The sequence below is a fragment of the Drosophila suzukii genome, chromosome 3 (genome assembly GCF_043229965.1).
Source record: "Drosophila suzukii chromosome 3, CBGP_Dsuzu_IsoJpt1.0, whole genome shotgun sequence".
NCBI classification, from domain to species: Eukaryota; Metazoa; Arthropoda; class Insecta; order Diptera; family Drosophilidae; genus Drosophila; species Drosophila suzukii.
Window position 1 is genome coordinate 85122957 of NC_092082.1, and position 15480 is coordinate 85138436.

Here is a 15480-nt window from a genome sequence, read left to right on the forward strand (position 1 = left end):
TTCGTAGAAGTATAGAGGTTTCCCCTACACCGGCTCAATTATCACCCATAAAAAACCATAAAAAGACTCTCATTGGTTGTCTTCGGTGTAGAGATAGATAGAAGAACCTCCTCCAGCTAAAGGAAAGTCGGAAAGTTGAAGTTGAGGGGCACCATCGTAGTCTGCGACCACAGAAAGTTTGACCAGGCCGAGTTCTAATCAATAAATCACTTCAAGGTTTTCTTAATTAAAACTTTTCCCTTGCACCCGACCACAAAAAGACTTGTATGCCCCCCTCGTTTTGGGAACATACTTGTAGACTAAACTTTTTACACAATCCATACAAAAAAAAAAAAGGACAAAAAATTGATTAACTACCGGGCGACCACAAAAAACAAGGACTCGCACACACAGGCAAAGTTCCGAACCCTTTCCAATAAGAAAAAGTTTCGACTTGAGCAAGAAAAGTGCAAGCCAAAGAAGACACACCAATAAGGATCGCAGGAGCAGGGATACGAAACTATGGCACATAAAAACTGAAAACTATTAAGCGCTTAAGTCAGCCGGAAAATGAGACAAAATAGTTGGCGAACTGAGCTCAGGACGAAGACTGAAGTTGAGAAATAAGCGAGCCATTAATTAAGGGTTGGCGGCATAAGAATCCTTGGACAGGGGCAAACCGAAAAGGACATTCAAAATCGCATAGGACTAATTGGCAAGCGCGAAGGAAACAAAGCCAAAGAAAAAGCCGAGCAAAAATAAAAGAGATGAAAAAGCCTGGAAAATGTTTCTTAAGCGACCGCAAAAGGCAGGCGAAAGGAAAAATGTGAAAAATCAAAAGAAGCGACGGCCCCACTTGACATTTCAGCAGGTTAAGCCCCTTTTCCCAGGACTCGGTTACAGTTTCTTGTGGCACTTCTTGGGCCGTAAAATATTTACCAAGGGTAAACAATACAAGCCGCTATAAGGGGGGGAGTGGATGGTAGAGGGCCAACCTTTTGTCACTACCAAATCTCGGCTGGTCCTGAAAACTTGGCTATTGACATAATTGTGGGTGGCAGAGGGCCAGAACTCAGGACCCCGGACCCAAGTCACACTCAAGGCGTTGCCGGCAGACACTTGAAGGCGGTCCAAGGTTCCCCCAAGAAAGGAAGACGAATCCAAAATCCACCCTCAATTAGATGTCAAGAGCCTTGGCTTACACTTGGCCAATTTACCAGCCATACCCCCCAAATTATCCGGTATAAATGGGTTTTAACTTGCAGTTACAGTTAAACTTTCATTTACATGCTCGTTACGAGTTGTTGCCGCAAATTAGCCAGGATCTTTGTTCTGCGAGACGTTGCTGATGAGTACTGGATGGCTTTCTTATTGGCACTTCCGGGCGAAACTTTTGCTGCATACTTTGAGGGCATTTCAAATGGGTGCTAAAGGATGGTATGTGGAGTGGCTATCTTATCGAATACAGTCCTTGATAAACCTCAACTGTCGCCATCGTCTATATCTAATCGATGGCTCGCGCGCTTTTAGTTAAATTATTTACTCGACCCGTTTGCATAGGCACTTTTATTTGCTTCAAGTACTATTTCGATTTATCAGCACCATCTATATGCATATATCTCTATCCATATCTATAAATGGGAGTGCGGTTTACCCTTAAAGCAAACAATCGAAGCTCTGCTCCGTTCTAGTCCCATGCAAATAGACCGCTAGTATTTTTGTTTGCATTTCGGTTAGGGTTTGGGTTTGGGCCCAATCTTATCAGTGGGCCAGAGTGGAAGGGGGCTAATTGCCGGGGTGGTATGGGTGTTGTGGGAGATAAATTTCCAGGAGTGGGCACATGCACATTAATGCACTAGCCGGGAGTCTAATTTATGTGCGACCTGTTACTTGTTTTCCAGTCACCTTCTTCCGCCAGTTAACGAATTAAACGCTCTGCTTCCGCTCCCAATGGGTCCAATCAGTCCTAAACCACCCTTACTCGATCCTTTTTCCCAACTCGGTTCCCACCAAAAAACATTTAGTCGGCGGCCCTTCGGCGGAATTTCCCGTTTATTGGTTTCTTTCCGGATATTGTTATGTTCGGCTGTGAACGCCTTTTCCTTCCGCCGCTCGACGCCTTCGAATTACCAAACCCCAACCCCTTGAACTAACCTGTTTAGTTTGGTTGTTGCCTCGAAAAGTGCAAAATGATTGCGGTTTCGTGTTGCTCACGGGGACCTCCACCCCCTGGTATTTTCATTCCCAACCCCCTTCCAAGTTCCTCGTTCCATTTAATGTGGAAACGACACGCAAACTAAAATTGTTGCTGTTGCTGTTTTTTGTGTGAACCCTTTTAAAGTTTCCAGGCAATTGGTTAATGTTCCTTTCTTTCAGGGTGATCATTCTCATTCTTCATTTGTACACTAATAATATATTATTTCACACCAAGTATAAAAACATTTCTTTTCTCACATTTATACTAATTAAAATTTATTGTATTAACTAATTCTAATTTATAAAACGTAAATATTAAATTGATAAAGCGATCGTCTAAATTAATTTTAATGGGTTCGACAGTCAAGTTTCAAGATCAGTTCAGAACGATCACCTCAGCTCGTAACACATATTTGCATATCCATTAAATCAACATTTATTTGTAATACTAAATTTTAGTCGTTTTCATTAAAAATACCAACTAGACACAAGGTCGATCGTCCGTTTTGGGCAGGGTCTGCTGTATCACTTGCGGTTATAAAGATTCTTGCGCTGCTCGGCGATGTCCTTCTCGTCCTCGTGGATCGTCCTTCGACCGAAGCGGGCGGACAACTTCGAAAAGAAGCCCACCCGCGAGGGGCGCTTGATGGTATCGGGGGAGATGGATGTTGGGGTCTTGAGATTGGTGGGTGTCTTGAGTTTTTTGAAGGACGGGGCTGCCGGCTCTGACTTTCCGGGAAGAAAAGTGGATGGCCTAGTGGATCCCTGGGAACCGGGATGCTGAAAGCGGGCTGGGGTGCTGGCCATCTTTTGGGTTTGTACCAACTTTCGCTGGGCACTCAGTAGAGTTGGCTTGACATCCACGGAGGCACTTGCTGGTTTCTTGGGCAATAGAGTTTGTGGGTAGCTTGCTGGCTCGGATCGCCTGGGTATGTCACCCAAGGGATAGGGGGCCCTGCGGGCTGTGCGGCGAATTAATTTTGGAGGATCCGAAGGCGTCGTCAAATAGGGCTTGATGATAGCATTCGCCAAACGAGGAGCCATTGGTCGACTGGAAGCGGATGCAGATTGGCTAAGATGATTATTTTCCAATGCGAGGGTTACTTGGGCAATGGTGACATCGGGGGACTTAGTGGGAATAGGAATCCGACTGCTTACTGGGTGAGTCGTAGGCACATCCCGCATTGAAGACACCGACTTCACGTTGGGTTTCGGTGAATGCTGTTTAGCCTCATCCAATAGCATATAGGTGCAATAGATGTCATCAAACTGCTGCCCCTTCAGTGACTTATCCAACTCAATAGGCTTGTGACCCATGTTCATCAGCACCTCCAATCGATAGAAATCCTCCAGATCCATGGGTTTCTCCTGAAACGGCCTCAATCTGTCGCCCTCGTGACCCTGATTAATCCACTTGTCCGTCATGGCTGCCAATAGGGTAGTACGCTTGGCGGGATTCAGAACCAGAAACTTCCTAATCAGATGCTCGCATTCTATGGAGATGCAGTAGGGCACTTGGTATTTGCCTCGGATCACATTCTCCCGCAACTCCTTTAGGTTTCCTCCATCAAAGGGAAGGATTCCAATAACCAAGGTATAGAGCACCACTCCCAGTGACCAGGAGTCAACCTCCGGTCCAGAGTATTTCCTACCCATAAAGAGTTCAGGGGCGGCATAGGGTGGACTGCCGCAAAAGGTCTCCAGTGGGGCATTTGCGTCGAAGGTGTTGCTGAAGCCAAAGTCGGCGATCTTTATGTTCATGTGCTGGTCCAACAATAAATTCTCCGCCTTAAGATCGCGATGCACCACGGATTTGCGATGGCAGTACTCGATGGCGGACACCAACTGGCGGAAGAGCATCCGGGCATCCGGCTCCCGCATCCTTCCGTTCTTCACCAGATGATCGAAAAGCTCTCCACCGCTGGCGTACTCCATGACCAGGTAGAGTGACCTCTCAGACTCGATCACCTGGAAGAGGCGTACGATGTTCGGGTGGTTCAGCAGCTTCATGATCTTCACCTCGCGGTACAGCTTCTCACGGGCACTGGAATTCAGGGGCGTCTTGTCAATAACCTTGATGGCCACTTCCCGACCGGTGGGCAAATGGATAGCCAGCTTGACCTTGGCGAAGTTACCCTTGCCCAGTGTCTTGATGATCTTGTACACCCCATTGCCATTGCCATTCAGGTACGACTGGAACTTAAGCGACGAGTTGCCCACATCCTGTCCAGCTTTCGTTGTGGTCTTGGCTGAAGTTACCGGGTCGTTTTCCTTGTCGGACGTTTTGTCTGTGTTTGCTGCTGTCATTTCTGGTAGACCTATTTTTTCGAAATCCCAGCAAATCGTTCGCCGCATACTTGAAAGACAAACTGATTACGAGTTTTCTAGTTCAATTGAATCTTCTGGCAGGGCCTGCTGTATCACTTGCTGTATCACTCAACCTTTCCCTTACTCCATGATGATGCCCCAAACCGCCAGACACCTGGCTATTTGGTGAGATTCTTGCGCTGCTCGGTCGCATCCTTCTCGTTCAGGTGGATCACCCTTCGGCCAAAGCGAGCGGTCAGCTTGGAGAAGAAACCCACTCGAGAGGCGGGCTTGGTGTCATCAGCGGATAGGGGTGGCGTCTGGTAACTGTCCTCCTCCCCGCCAGCACCTGATCCTGATCCCCCACCTCGTTTTCCACTGCGTGCCTGGCCAAAGTGAAAGGTGGCCCGTGCCACATTGTTTCGGCTGAAGGGTTTGTCCGAGGCCTTCTCCACTGCTTCTACTCCTACTCCCACTCCCGCTCCCGGAATCCTTTCCAGAAGTCGTCCTCCGATGGCTGGTGACTTGGGCGCCAAAAGGGGGGTAACTGCCGGCTCCGCCTTCTCGTAGAGCGTGGTGGGTCTTCTGACGGATCCTTGACTTGGAGTCTGGGAGACGGGATACTGGAAGCGGGGCGGGGTGTTGGCCATCTTCTGGTTCTGGGCCAACTGTCGCTGGGCACTTAGTAGCGTCGGTTTCACATCCATGTTGGCACTAGCCCTCTTGGACTGAGGGGTGTGCGGGAGACTGGAGGGCTGGCTGCCCGAATGGTTGGAGGCTTTGCGAGCTGGAGTCCTGGCAGGAGTTCGTCTTGTGGGTTTGGCAGGTGGACCCGAAGGCGGCGTCGAAGTGGGCGTGTTGGGAACATTCGCCAAGCGAGAAGCAATGGGACGACTTGAACCGGCGGAGGATTGGATGGACGGATTCTTGTCCATCGCCAGTGTTACGTGAGCTATGGTAACCGTAGGCGTGGTGATGCTGGGCATTGGACTACTGACCGATGGAACAGTGAGATCTATTGTTGGCACAGCCTCCGATTTCGTGCTGCGGTTGGAGGATCGCGGCTTTGCCACGCCCAGGAGCATATAGGTGCAGTAGATGTCGTCGAACTGCTGACCCTTCACCGACTGCTCCACATCCCGGCGCTTGTGACCCATGCTCATCAATAGATCAAACCGAGCAGCATCTTGCAGCTCCATGGGCTTTTCCCGAAAGGGCCTCAATCGATCTGCCTCCTCATGACCCAGATTTATCCACTTATCCGACATGACAGCCGACAGCGAAGTGCGCTTGGCGGGATTTAGGACCAGGAACTTCCTCATCAGGTTCTCGCAGTCCATGGAGATGTAGTAGGGCACACGGTATTTGCCACGGAGCACTCGTTCCCGCAACTCCTTCAGGGTGCCGCCATCAAAGGGTAGGGATCCACTGACCAGGGTATAGAGCACAACTCCCAGGGACCAGGCATCAACTTCAGGACCTGCGTACTTTCTGCCCATGAAGAGTTCAGGCGCCGCATAGGGTGGACTTCCACAGAAGGTCTCCAGTTGGGCATTAGGATCGAAGGTGTTGCCGAAACCAAAGTCCGCGATTTTGATGTTCATGTGCTGATCGAGCAACAGGTTCTCCGCCTTCAAGTCCCGATGAACCACAAACTTGCTATGACAGTACTGAATGGCGGACACCAACTGGCGGAAGAGCACCCGGGCATCCCGTTCCCGCATCCTTCCATTCTTCACCAAATGATCGAATAGCTCTCCTCGACTGGCATACTCCATTACCAAGTAGAGTGTCCTCTCCGACTCAATCACCTGGAAGAGGCGTACGATGTTTGGGTGGTTCAGCAGTTTCATGATCTTCACCTCCCTGTACAGTTTCTGCCGGGCACTCGTATTTAGTTGGGTCTTGTCGATCACCTTGATGGCCACCTCCCGACCGGTGGGCACATGGATTGCCAGCTTGACCTTGGCAAAGTTGCCCTTGCCCAGAGTCTTGATGATCTTGTACACCCCATTGCCATTTCCATTCACATATGATTGGAACTTGAGTTCCGTACTACCACTAGCACCATCGCCCACATCCTGGCCAGCTGATAGAGTAGGCGTGGCCGGTAGGACGGCAGTAGGCGTGGCTGGCTGGGCAGTGGCGCCTGTGGTGACAATAGTACCCTTCAAATGGGGATCAGGGTCGTTCTCCTTGTCTGACGTTTTGTATATGTTTGCTACTGTCATTGCTGTCTTTTCGCTCTCCTTAGCCAAAGAGAAGTCCAGGATTCCCAGGCTGTTATCCACGGACATTATAATACTGAAAATTTTGTGGCTCCCAATCTGAATCCGAGTCTGAGTACCCAGGCGAGAGTTGCTCCTGTTGAGGATCTGGGCTGGATCTTCAAGTGTGCCGAGCACGCGTCGTTGGAAGTTGGAAATTATCGCCGCCCCTCAAGTTGTAATGCCCAGAATTTCGTCAGTCATCAGTTATCGGTGTTGTTGTTTGCACATCTGCTCTATTTCGTCACCCTCCCGACAGCCCGAGCTTTAAGATAAGACCGCTTGTTTGCAACCCTCAGCCACCCCGATTTCCATGCATGGCTGATAAGCGGCTCGTCCTGCTCCTTGCGGCAGGATCACTTTGTCTCGACGCACGACCGCCTGGGCATGAGTCGGTACTTCTTTCAGGAGGCGCTATCACCAACCCCCTGGTGCATATTCCTGTGGCACGAGCCCTTTGTGATCCTCGCTGCGATCGTGTGCCCCTGTTGTTCTTGTTTGCGACTAGTGAGGATATACCCCAGCTGGTGGTGTTCGGTTTCCTTCGTCAGCGAGGAGTAGCAGCTGCCTTCTGTTGGATATGGGGAAGAATGATTCGATTAGAGGTTGCAATCGGAATAGAACTCAATTTGGGCTCTTAATAGAGACTTTGCATTGGGTACGGAAAATTGATTAGGTAGTAATAAAAGTAAAAGGAACACGTACATATTTTAATGGTTATTACTATATCCATTATAAGATCATTTATCACTTAAAAATATTATCTTTAAGTTCAAGTAATTTTGTATTAAAAATATAAACAAATTTTAATGTATTTTGCTTTATAAAATAAAATTTGTTTGTGTTTATGTTAACAATTTAATTTTCTCTGACATAGCATTTAATGCCATATAGCTAAACCCTAAACAAACAATAAAAAATGAGTAAATTATTATGAGTAAAAGTTTTTAAAGAAATATTTCTCTTATCACATGTTTCTTCCAAAAATTCCCATGCTTATATGTATATAACCTTATCAAATAAAAAACAGAAACATCAGTCATAAGTAACCAAGTAGTTTTGTTTCCATTCCGAAAACACTACCACTAATTTTATAGATCTTACACCACTGTGCACCAAGTAATTCACTCTCTCCCCTCACAACGGATTTTCAATTGACCTGAAAAACTAATCTTTCCCTTTGTCATAGAGTATTTTCTTCGGTTCTCTGTTCTTCCTATTTTTTGCATGTCCTGCCGATCTGTACCTATGCTACCTACGATGGAACTACCCTAATGGGTTTTACCTATCCATGGATGTATTGTAAAAAAAATATATTACAAAGGAACGGGTCCTTAATCTGCCTTTTCTTTTGGCTCGCTCGTTCGCTTGCCTTTCTCTCTCTTTCGAGTAACGATTTCAGGTTTTCTCTGCCTGCTCCTTTGTGGATATCTGCGTGTGTGTGTGTGTGTGTGAGTGCCTGTGTGTCCTTGATCCTGCTGACTTGTTTTGCTTGCAACCTTTCCTCGTCATCCCTGCTTTGCCTTTTGTCTGGTCTCCTTTTCCTCCGGCTCTTCGCTTCCTTTTTCAGCTCCTTTGCCTGCCTAAGTGTGTGTATCCCTCTCTCTCACTTTTCACATGTGTGTGTGTTTTTGAGTTTTTGTGAAATTTTTAAATTGCAGCTGCTACTTTTGGGTTTTTGTATTTATTATTTTTGCCTGCTCTTCTTATTTTGTTACCCCTCTATCTTCTTTTTTCCTCGTTTTCGCAATAACAACACCACAGATCTGTGGAAATTCGCCATAACAACAAGTACTTGGCTTGGCTTGGCTTGGTTTTAATTCTGGGAACTTGTGTGATCTGTGATCTCTTGGTGGGTTTTTAATCGCTCCCCTTTCGCCACCAAGTTCAATGCACCCCACCTAGGGTTACCCCCCAACTCTCTCTATTTTCCCAAGATACCAACACATGACAACATGTGCGGGTCGTCTCCCATCTCGTTTTCCCCCTTTTTCGCCTTTGTTTTTTTTTCCCTGCCCATGGGATCTTTAGCTTGTTTTTTCCGATCGCCTCTCCTTCTGGTTCTTCTATTTTGATTCTGGTTCTCTGGCTGTTCTTTTTTTGTTCTTTCTTCAACCGAAGATGTTTATCCGCGCCAGCACTGAGTCATCATCGGAGACTTTGGGGATCTTCAGGCGCCCCATGTCTGGGGCACTGGTTCGTTAACACACTTACTGCACAAAGCGATGATATACATACAGTTGATCCATTAGCTGACCTTAATAAACGCCTCTTTTATTGAGAACCAAAGTGACGCCCCCCTTAAAGACACTAGATAAGGCTTCTCGTACCACCCAAGGGATATGATCTGGCTTATCTAGGGGCACTGGAACTGAAGTCCAAAACCGCGTGCTTGGTTAATTACACACTTTACTTACGCATCGGTCCATTGGCGATCCCCCCTGGCGGCAATCAAAAACGAATTAGCGTTAATCCAGTGCCAGTCCACAGATGTATCTCATGGTATCGTATCTGGTATCCGTAGAGCGAGAACGAACTTTCAGATACAAGGCGCGTCGAATAACTGAAACGCATTGAGCGCAATATCTGAAGACAGGTCTTGAACGTCTGAGACGGGCTGCTGAGAGTACGCTAGAGAGTAAGAGAGCAGAGAAGAGCGCAAGAAGACGCTCTTTCTTCGCTCACTGCTCTTCCTCCATTACCTGCTCTTCCTTCGCTCACACTTCGCCTCTTTCGCCACTTTCCACCTCCTCTCATTACCCACTCATTCGCTGTGGGCTGCTCTGAAGGTCGTTTCCTTGAGCGTTTCTTGAGGTGTGACGTCACGGCTGCGAAGGGGAGGCACTTTGTCTTCGGCTTTTGTACTTCGTCTTTGCGGCGAATTTGGCCTTTGTAGTGGTCTACGTCTTCGTCGAAGTTTATTTCATTGGTGTGGGTTTTCTTATGGTGGTGGTTGGGCTGTCGTGCTCTCGAGACTTCCCCATTCGTCGTCATCAGCTGTGTCGTCATCGTCGTCGTTGGTGTGGGAGTAGCCGATGGCCATATCTGTCTGAGCTGTCCGAGTGGTATTGGTGCACCAATAAGAATCGGCCAGTGGTTCCACTTCTTGAACAACAACCCCCCTCCCCCATAATTATTTCCCCCCTCTTTCAACCGCTTTGTTTTTGGTAGGGAATGATTAAAAAGTCACCACAACAAATAATAATAATAAAATGCATTTCTTTTGGCCCGCAAAATATTTCTTTCATTTGGCATCGCTTTGGTCGGCTGAAAGGAAAAATTATAATGACAAAGTAGGCGACAAGAAGGGGTGGTTGGGATGGTTGCGATGGTCCGATTGCAGACGTAGACGATGATTATAATAACAGTTTTCTGTGATTTCTCCTCGATTCCCGATTCGTGGTCCAGTCCCCTCCTTGAAGGCAGGGCTTAATTAAAAAGCTTTTGGCCATCCACTTGGAAAAAAATTAACCCTAACTTCTAGAAGTTTGCCATTCAAACTGAATCTCTTTTGAAGGCAAGAATAAATATATTTTTAAGTCATAACAATATTCAAGAAACATGAAAGAGATGAAATATTTACTTACATTTAAAATGTTGAACAAAATCACTCATTTCGACTATCATAAAAATATTGTAGTTCTTAAAAAGATACCACTTTTGTCTCAGTGCCCTCTTAGTTTGGCAGTTGTAGATTAACATTATTCTTTTGACTTTGAGATTCGGAACTGAAAGTGTTGGGGAACTCTGGTAGGGGAATTTGCATTTAGGCAGGCCCGAGAAGCCAAGACAAGTAGGCCAAAGTGACATGTTAATGAGGAAGCGGGTAATTCAGCATGCAGTCGATAAGGCAGACGCCTTTGTAGTAAAAAGTATCTGCCAGATACGCGTGGCACGCACACCAGCTGACGCCCCACAAAATAGATGAACATAATGCGATTCCGACCGACAAATCACAGTTGGCCACCAGCGGACACGCGCCACCTGATCAGGATGCTATATCTATAGATAGGGAGCTCTTTCTTCGGCAATATTTGATCGTGCTGAATGCGGAAAAAACAGATTGCAACTGCAGCTGACTTCGACGACGTGGACAAAAGGATCTACGGCAGACAAAGCAGCCACAGGATATGCGATACAGCCACTTTTGCACATTGCCCCGATGAGTTATGGACTCCAGATCTCGGGGTTCCCGAAAAGGGCAGCATCTTGACAGACAAATGCGGGTGCATATCGATTTCGACTTCGGTTGCAGGATCGTTGACTCCTTGGGCCGTGATCTGCATTTTTGCGTCCTTCTTGCCGCATCGCGAAAGGTGCAAAATGAAGGACGAACGTGCCGCAAAATGTGTGCGGCGACTTAGGACTTTAATTGGGTTTCCCTGTTTCCCTGTCGATATTCAATAACAGCTGGCTCTCGGCTAAGTACACAAATTAACCCGTTCAAACAATGCCTTCTTGGAAAGTGTCAAATTCAACCTCCGATCAAGGACCAAACAATGGCCATCCAAATGAGGGAAATGGAATGCATATGTATATGGCCCAGACAATAAAAGAAGAATCACAATTTTCAGCTGTCAAAGGAGGGGGTAAATTCTCCGATTTTCATCAAGAAAACGGCTGATTTTCTCACAGTTTTCACCGGGTTTGATTTTCCTCAATCATTCGTCGGCGACCACCTCAGCCCTTTGGTCCTGGGCAAATCCTTTGCACTTACTTTGCATCGCAGTTAGATCGTTCATTCATCCATCTATTCATTCATTTAGCCCCGACCCTCAGTGACTAGGCTACCTGCCATTGTCAAAGAGTTTTCCTTTCGATTTGGTCTAGCATTTCCTCGGTTTTTGTTATATTTTTGCATAGTTTTCGGCTTTGTTCCTTCCCAGGAACGGGCAGAGAGAACTGCTTAGGGATAAACAATATTAGCTGACTGAAGGATTTGCATTCCACGTCCACATTTCCCCATTGTTCAGTCGTCGTCCCGAAGAATTGTCAATAATATTTTGCCCATGCGGCAGTTTGCCCCCATCTCTTTGGAAAACAGCGACACTTCTGCCCACATACGGAATAGATAATGACGGAACTAATCCTTTGCCTCTAACCAGAATCGCGATGGCTTGGCTTGGCTTGGATTGGCCTAATTGAAAAGCGGCGGCAACAACAGGGACAGGCTCAGAAAAAGAGGCAGGCACTGAATGCATTTCGGCGGCGCAATTCAGAAAGCTGAAATCTGCATAATGCAAGTGCATCATCTCATCTGTGCTCTGTGGAGATGCACTCAGAGAAATTCCTTTTAGAAATAAGGAACATGAGAATGTTTAATAGAAATTTCTTCTTGGTTTCATATGCTTGGATATGCCCATGCTTTTTAGACTGATTAAATTTGAAAAAATATTTGAACAATAGAACATTTTTTCTTGTAGAGATTTTGAACTACCATACCTATAGGTACTATTTTAGAATAAGTTTTAAAAGAAAAATGTTTAATTTTTGCCATTTTTCGAAAAAATTTTTTGACAAAAATCTGAATTTTGTATTTTTGACAAAAATTGTAACCCTTTTTTCGCCATAAAAATTCAGTTTTTTGGCTGCCATAACAAAAATATATGTCAGAATGAGGAATGTCATACCTCGTTGAGCTCGTTGTTTAATTTCAAACCGATTGGCATTTCAACCTGAAAATATTTAATTTTTGCCATTTTTCGAAAAAAAGTGATGTAACCCCTACAAAAAATTGAGAAAATTGGTCAAAAAATAAATTTTTCTAAAACTGATGAGGATCGTTAGCATATTTAGCAAGCTGTTCAAAACAGTCGGTCTTTTAGCTCTACGCCTTAATTTGGCTGAACTACGATGGAAAAACCGAAAAAAAAATAGAATTTTTGACAAAAATCTGAACTTTGTATTTTTGACAAAAATTGTAACCCTTTTTTCGCCATAAAAATTCAGTTTTTTGGCTGCCATAACAAAAATATAAGTCAGAATGAGGAATGTCATACCTCGTTGAGCTCGTTGCTTAATTTCCAATCGATTGGTATTCTAACCTAAAAATTTTTAATTTTTGCCATTTTTCGAAAAAAATTGAGAAAATTTGTCAAAAAATAAGTTTTTCTAAAAGTGATGAGGATCGTTAGCATATTTAGCAAGCTGTTCAAAACAGTCGGTCTTTTAGCTGTACGCCTTGATTTGGCTGAACTACGATAGAAAAACCGGAAAAAAATGTCGATTTTTTGACAAAAATCGGAATTTTGTGTTTTTGACAAAAATGTAACCCCTTTTTTTGCCATAAAAATTCAGTTTTTTGGTTGCCATAACAAAAATATAAGTCAGAATGAGGAATGTCATACCTCGTTGAGCTCGTTGTTTAATTTCCAATCGATTGGCATTCTAACCTTAAAATGTTTAATTTTTGCCATTTTTCGAAAAAAAAGTGATGTAACCCCTACAAAAATTGAGAAAATTGGTCAAAAAATAAATTTTCCTAAAAGTGATGAGGATCGTTAGAATATTTAGCAAGCTGTTCAAAGCAGTCGGTCTTTTAGCTGTACGCCTTGATTTGGCTGAACTACGATGGAAAAACCGAAAAAATGAAAATTCGACATTTTTTCGGTTTTTCCAACATCTGAGTTTTGTATTTTTGACAAAAATTTAGAGATATTTAGATATAGATATTATTTTAGTATCCCTTTTTTCACTATTCTTAATCTCTAGGCATAGAGATTTTGGAGAACTCAAATCTTTGCTAACGAAGATCTTTGTTTCGACATACTCTTTAAGCTAGTTGTTAGGTTGTTTCCAGATAGTTTACCCTCCGTTTTTTCTCAGTGTAGATGTAGCCTACGTAGGAGGCGCCTGGGGGGCAGCTTATTAGCGAAGATTGTCAGTCAGCCGCCAAACAACAACGGCAGCAACAACAGAAATTGATTACCAAATGTGCACGGCTTTCGAGTGGTTTTAGGCTCGGAATTCAAGGGGGTTCAGGGGTGAGGGAGGCCTGAAGGCCGGATAGGCAGGCTAATAAGCACAAAAATCCACATAGAGCAGCAATTCCTTTTAATTGAAAATCTCTCTCTCGCGCGCTTCCCATTTCCCAATTTTCCTCCACTTTTTTTTTGTTGTTTTCATTTTCGCAATTTCTTTGCGGCTGCAGTGCGTTTAGTTGATAGCGGGGGAGGCAGGGGTTAGGGGGCGTGGCTGCAGCTCCAAATGCATTCGATATTGCATTTTTTTCTCCGGCAACATGCAAGGATAATAAGGACTTTAGCCGGCTTGGGACTTTTTTTTGTTGTTTTCCAGTTGTTTTTTTTTTTTTTTGGTATGTGTTTTATTTTTGTGGACTGATTGACTTGCGAAGCGTCCGCTTAACCAACGCTGCTGCTGCTCCATATCTCACACCATTTTGGGGATCCTGGCTTGCCGTTATCCTGGCAAAGTTGATTGCAGCAAGGACTTGCGTCTATATTGCGGCCCGAAAAATTGCATTGGATGCATTTGCTGGGCAAACAAACTGCCGAAACAAGAGTCATGAAAAAAGTTTAAGGCCCCCAAACTCTGGATTCTCCTGCTCCGCGTAAGACTCGCTGCATGTGCAATGCATATTAGCCGAGTTGTGTCCTGCGTCCTGCGTCCTGCCTTCTGAGTCCTGGATCCCGAATCCTGGATCCTGTGCCATCCTCGGCCTGTGCATTGTCCTTTTGGTCGAGCGCCTTTTGCCCCATCCCCACGGCGCTGTGTGTTTTTTTCTGCGGCTGCCTTTTGTTTGATTTGCGAAATTGCAATATGCTGGCTGTCTGGCTCAGCTCGTCGTCTCGTCCTGGTCCTTCTGAGACCCCACTCCTTGCTCCCCCCCCCCCCCCCCCCTATCTCCACACACACGCAGGATAACTGCAGTTAGACTGCAGTGCAAATGCAACCGGTTCCTGCCAGGACATTCCTATTTCGGGGTTAATCTCCATAAGCTTTGCTTGGGCCAGCTGCTTTCTTTTATTCTTATTCATTTATTGTATAGGACATTTAGGTAAATTGTTAATAAATGCTTTTTAAACTTCTCTTTTATTTTTTAATATTTAAAATTGAGTTTTTTTTTATCTTAGGTTACTTTCTTGTTGTTGGATATCCTTTAACATCATTCAAACTTCTTAAATGCATGGTATTTCATTTCTTAAAAGTTTTTCTAATGGTTTTTCATTTTAATTTTCTGTGTTTTTCCAAACATTTTAGTTGCCTTTTTAATTTTATTAATTTAATTTAATTTAATACTATTATTTAATTATTTTCTTTTGATTTATTTTATTTTATAGGTATGTTTCTTAAAGTAAAAGCCATAACTGCAATTGATTTTTCTGAATGAAATATATTTTCTCTTTGCTCCCCACTTCCTCTTACTGATTTTGGCCAAATATTCACTTGTTCAAATGACAGATTATCCCCATAAATATTTTAATTTGATTCATTTGCAACCACTCGTGGTTCAACCCCCCAAAGCGCTGCAGCTCCTGCCCCGATCAGGTTGATGTCCGGTCCCCGTTTCCAGCAAAACCTTTTAATTCGAGTGCGTTTTTCATCATCAACCAGGCTCTTCTCTCCCCTCCACTCCACTCCAGTCCCAGCCCAGTTTGCCCAGCCCCCTTGGCCAGATTTCCGTTTAGGTCGTGGCGCACTGAAAGTCTTGAGGCTACGCCGGAGACCCTTCAACCGACTGCGCCAAAATGCACTGGACGTTGGTCACGAC

The 15480-nt window shown here is 45.0% G+C and overlaps 3 protein-coding genes and 1 pseudogene across 6 annotated transcripts in view; 1 reads left to right on the forward strand and 3 right to left on the reverse strand.

Moving 5' to 3' along the window:
- RpS25 (ribosomal protein S25) overlaps positions 1–15480 on the reverse strand; it is a 234165-nt gene that overhangs the window by 146910 nt on the left and 71775 nt on the right. The gene's annotated exons all lie outside the window — the stretch shown is intronic.
- Positions 1–15480, forward strand: part of pros (homeobox protein prospero) — a 57739-nt gene that overhangs the window by 14954 nt on the left and 27305 nt on the right. The gene's annotated exons all lie outside the window — the stretch shown is intronic.
- Positions 2435–4656, reverse strand: LOC108006054 (serine/threonine-protein kinase MARK2 pseudogene; annotated as a pseudogene).
- Positions 4656–9322, reverse strand: LOC108006055 (serine/threonine-protein kinase MARK2). The gene is made up of 2 exons (XM_036818466.3): positions 9167–9322; positions 4656–7320 (listed from the first exon to the last, which is right to left on the reverse strand). The coding sequence occupies exon 2, from the start codon at positions 6777–6779 to the stop codon at positions 4662–4664; it is 2118 nt and encodes a 705-aa protein (XP_036674361.3). The 5' UTR covers positions 6780–7320; positions 9167–9322; the 3' UTR covers positions 4656–4661.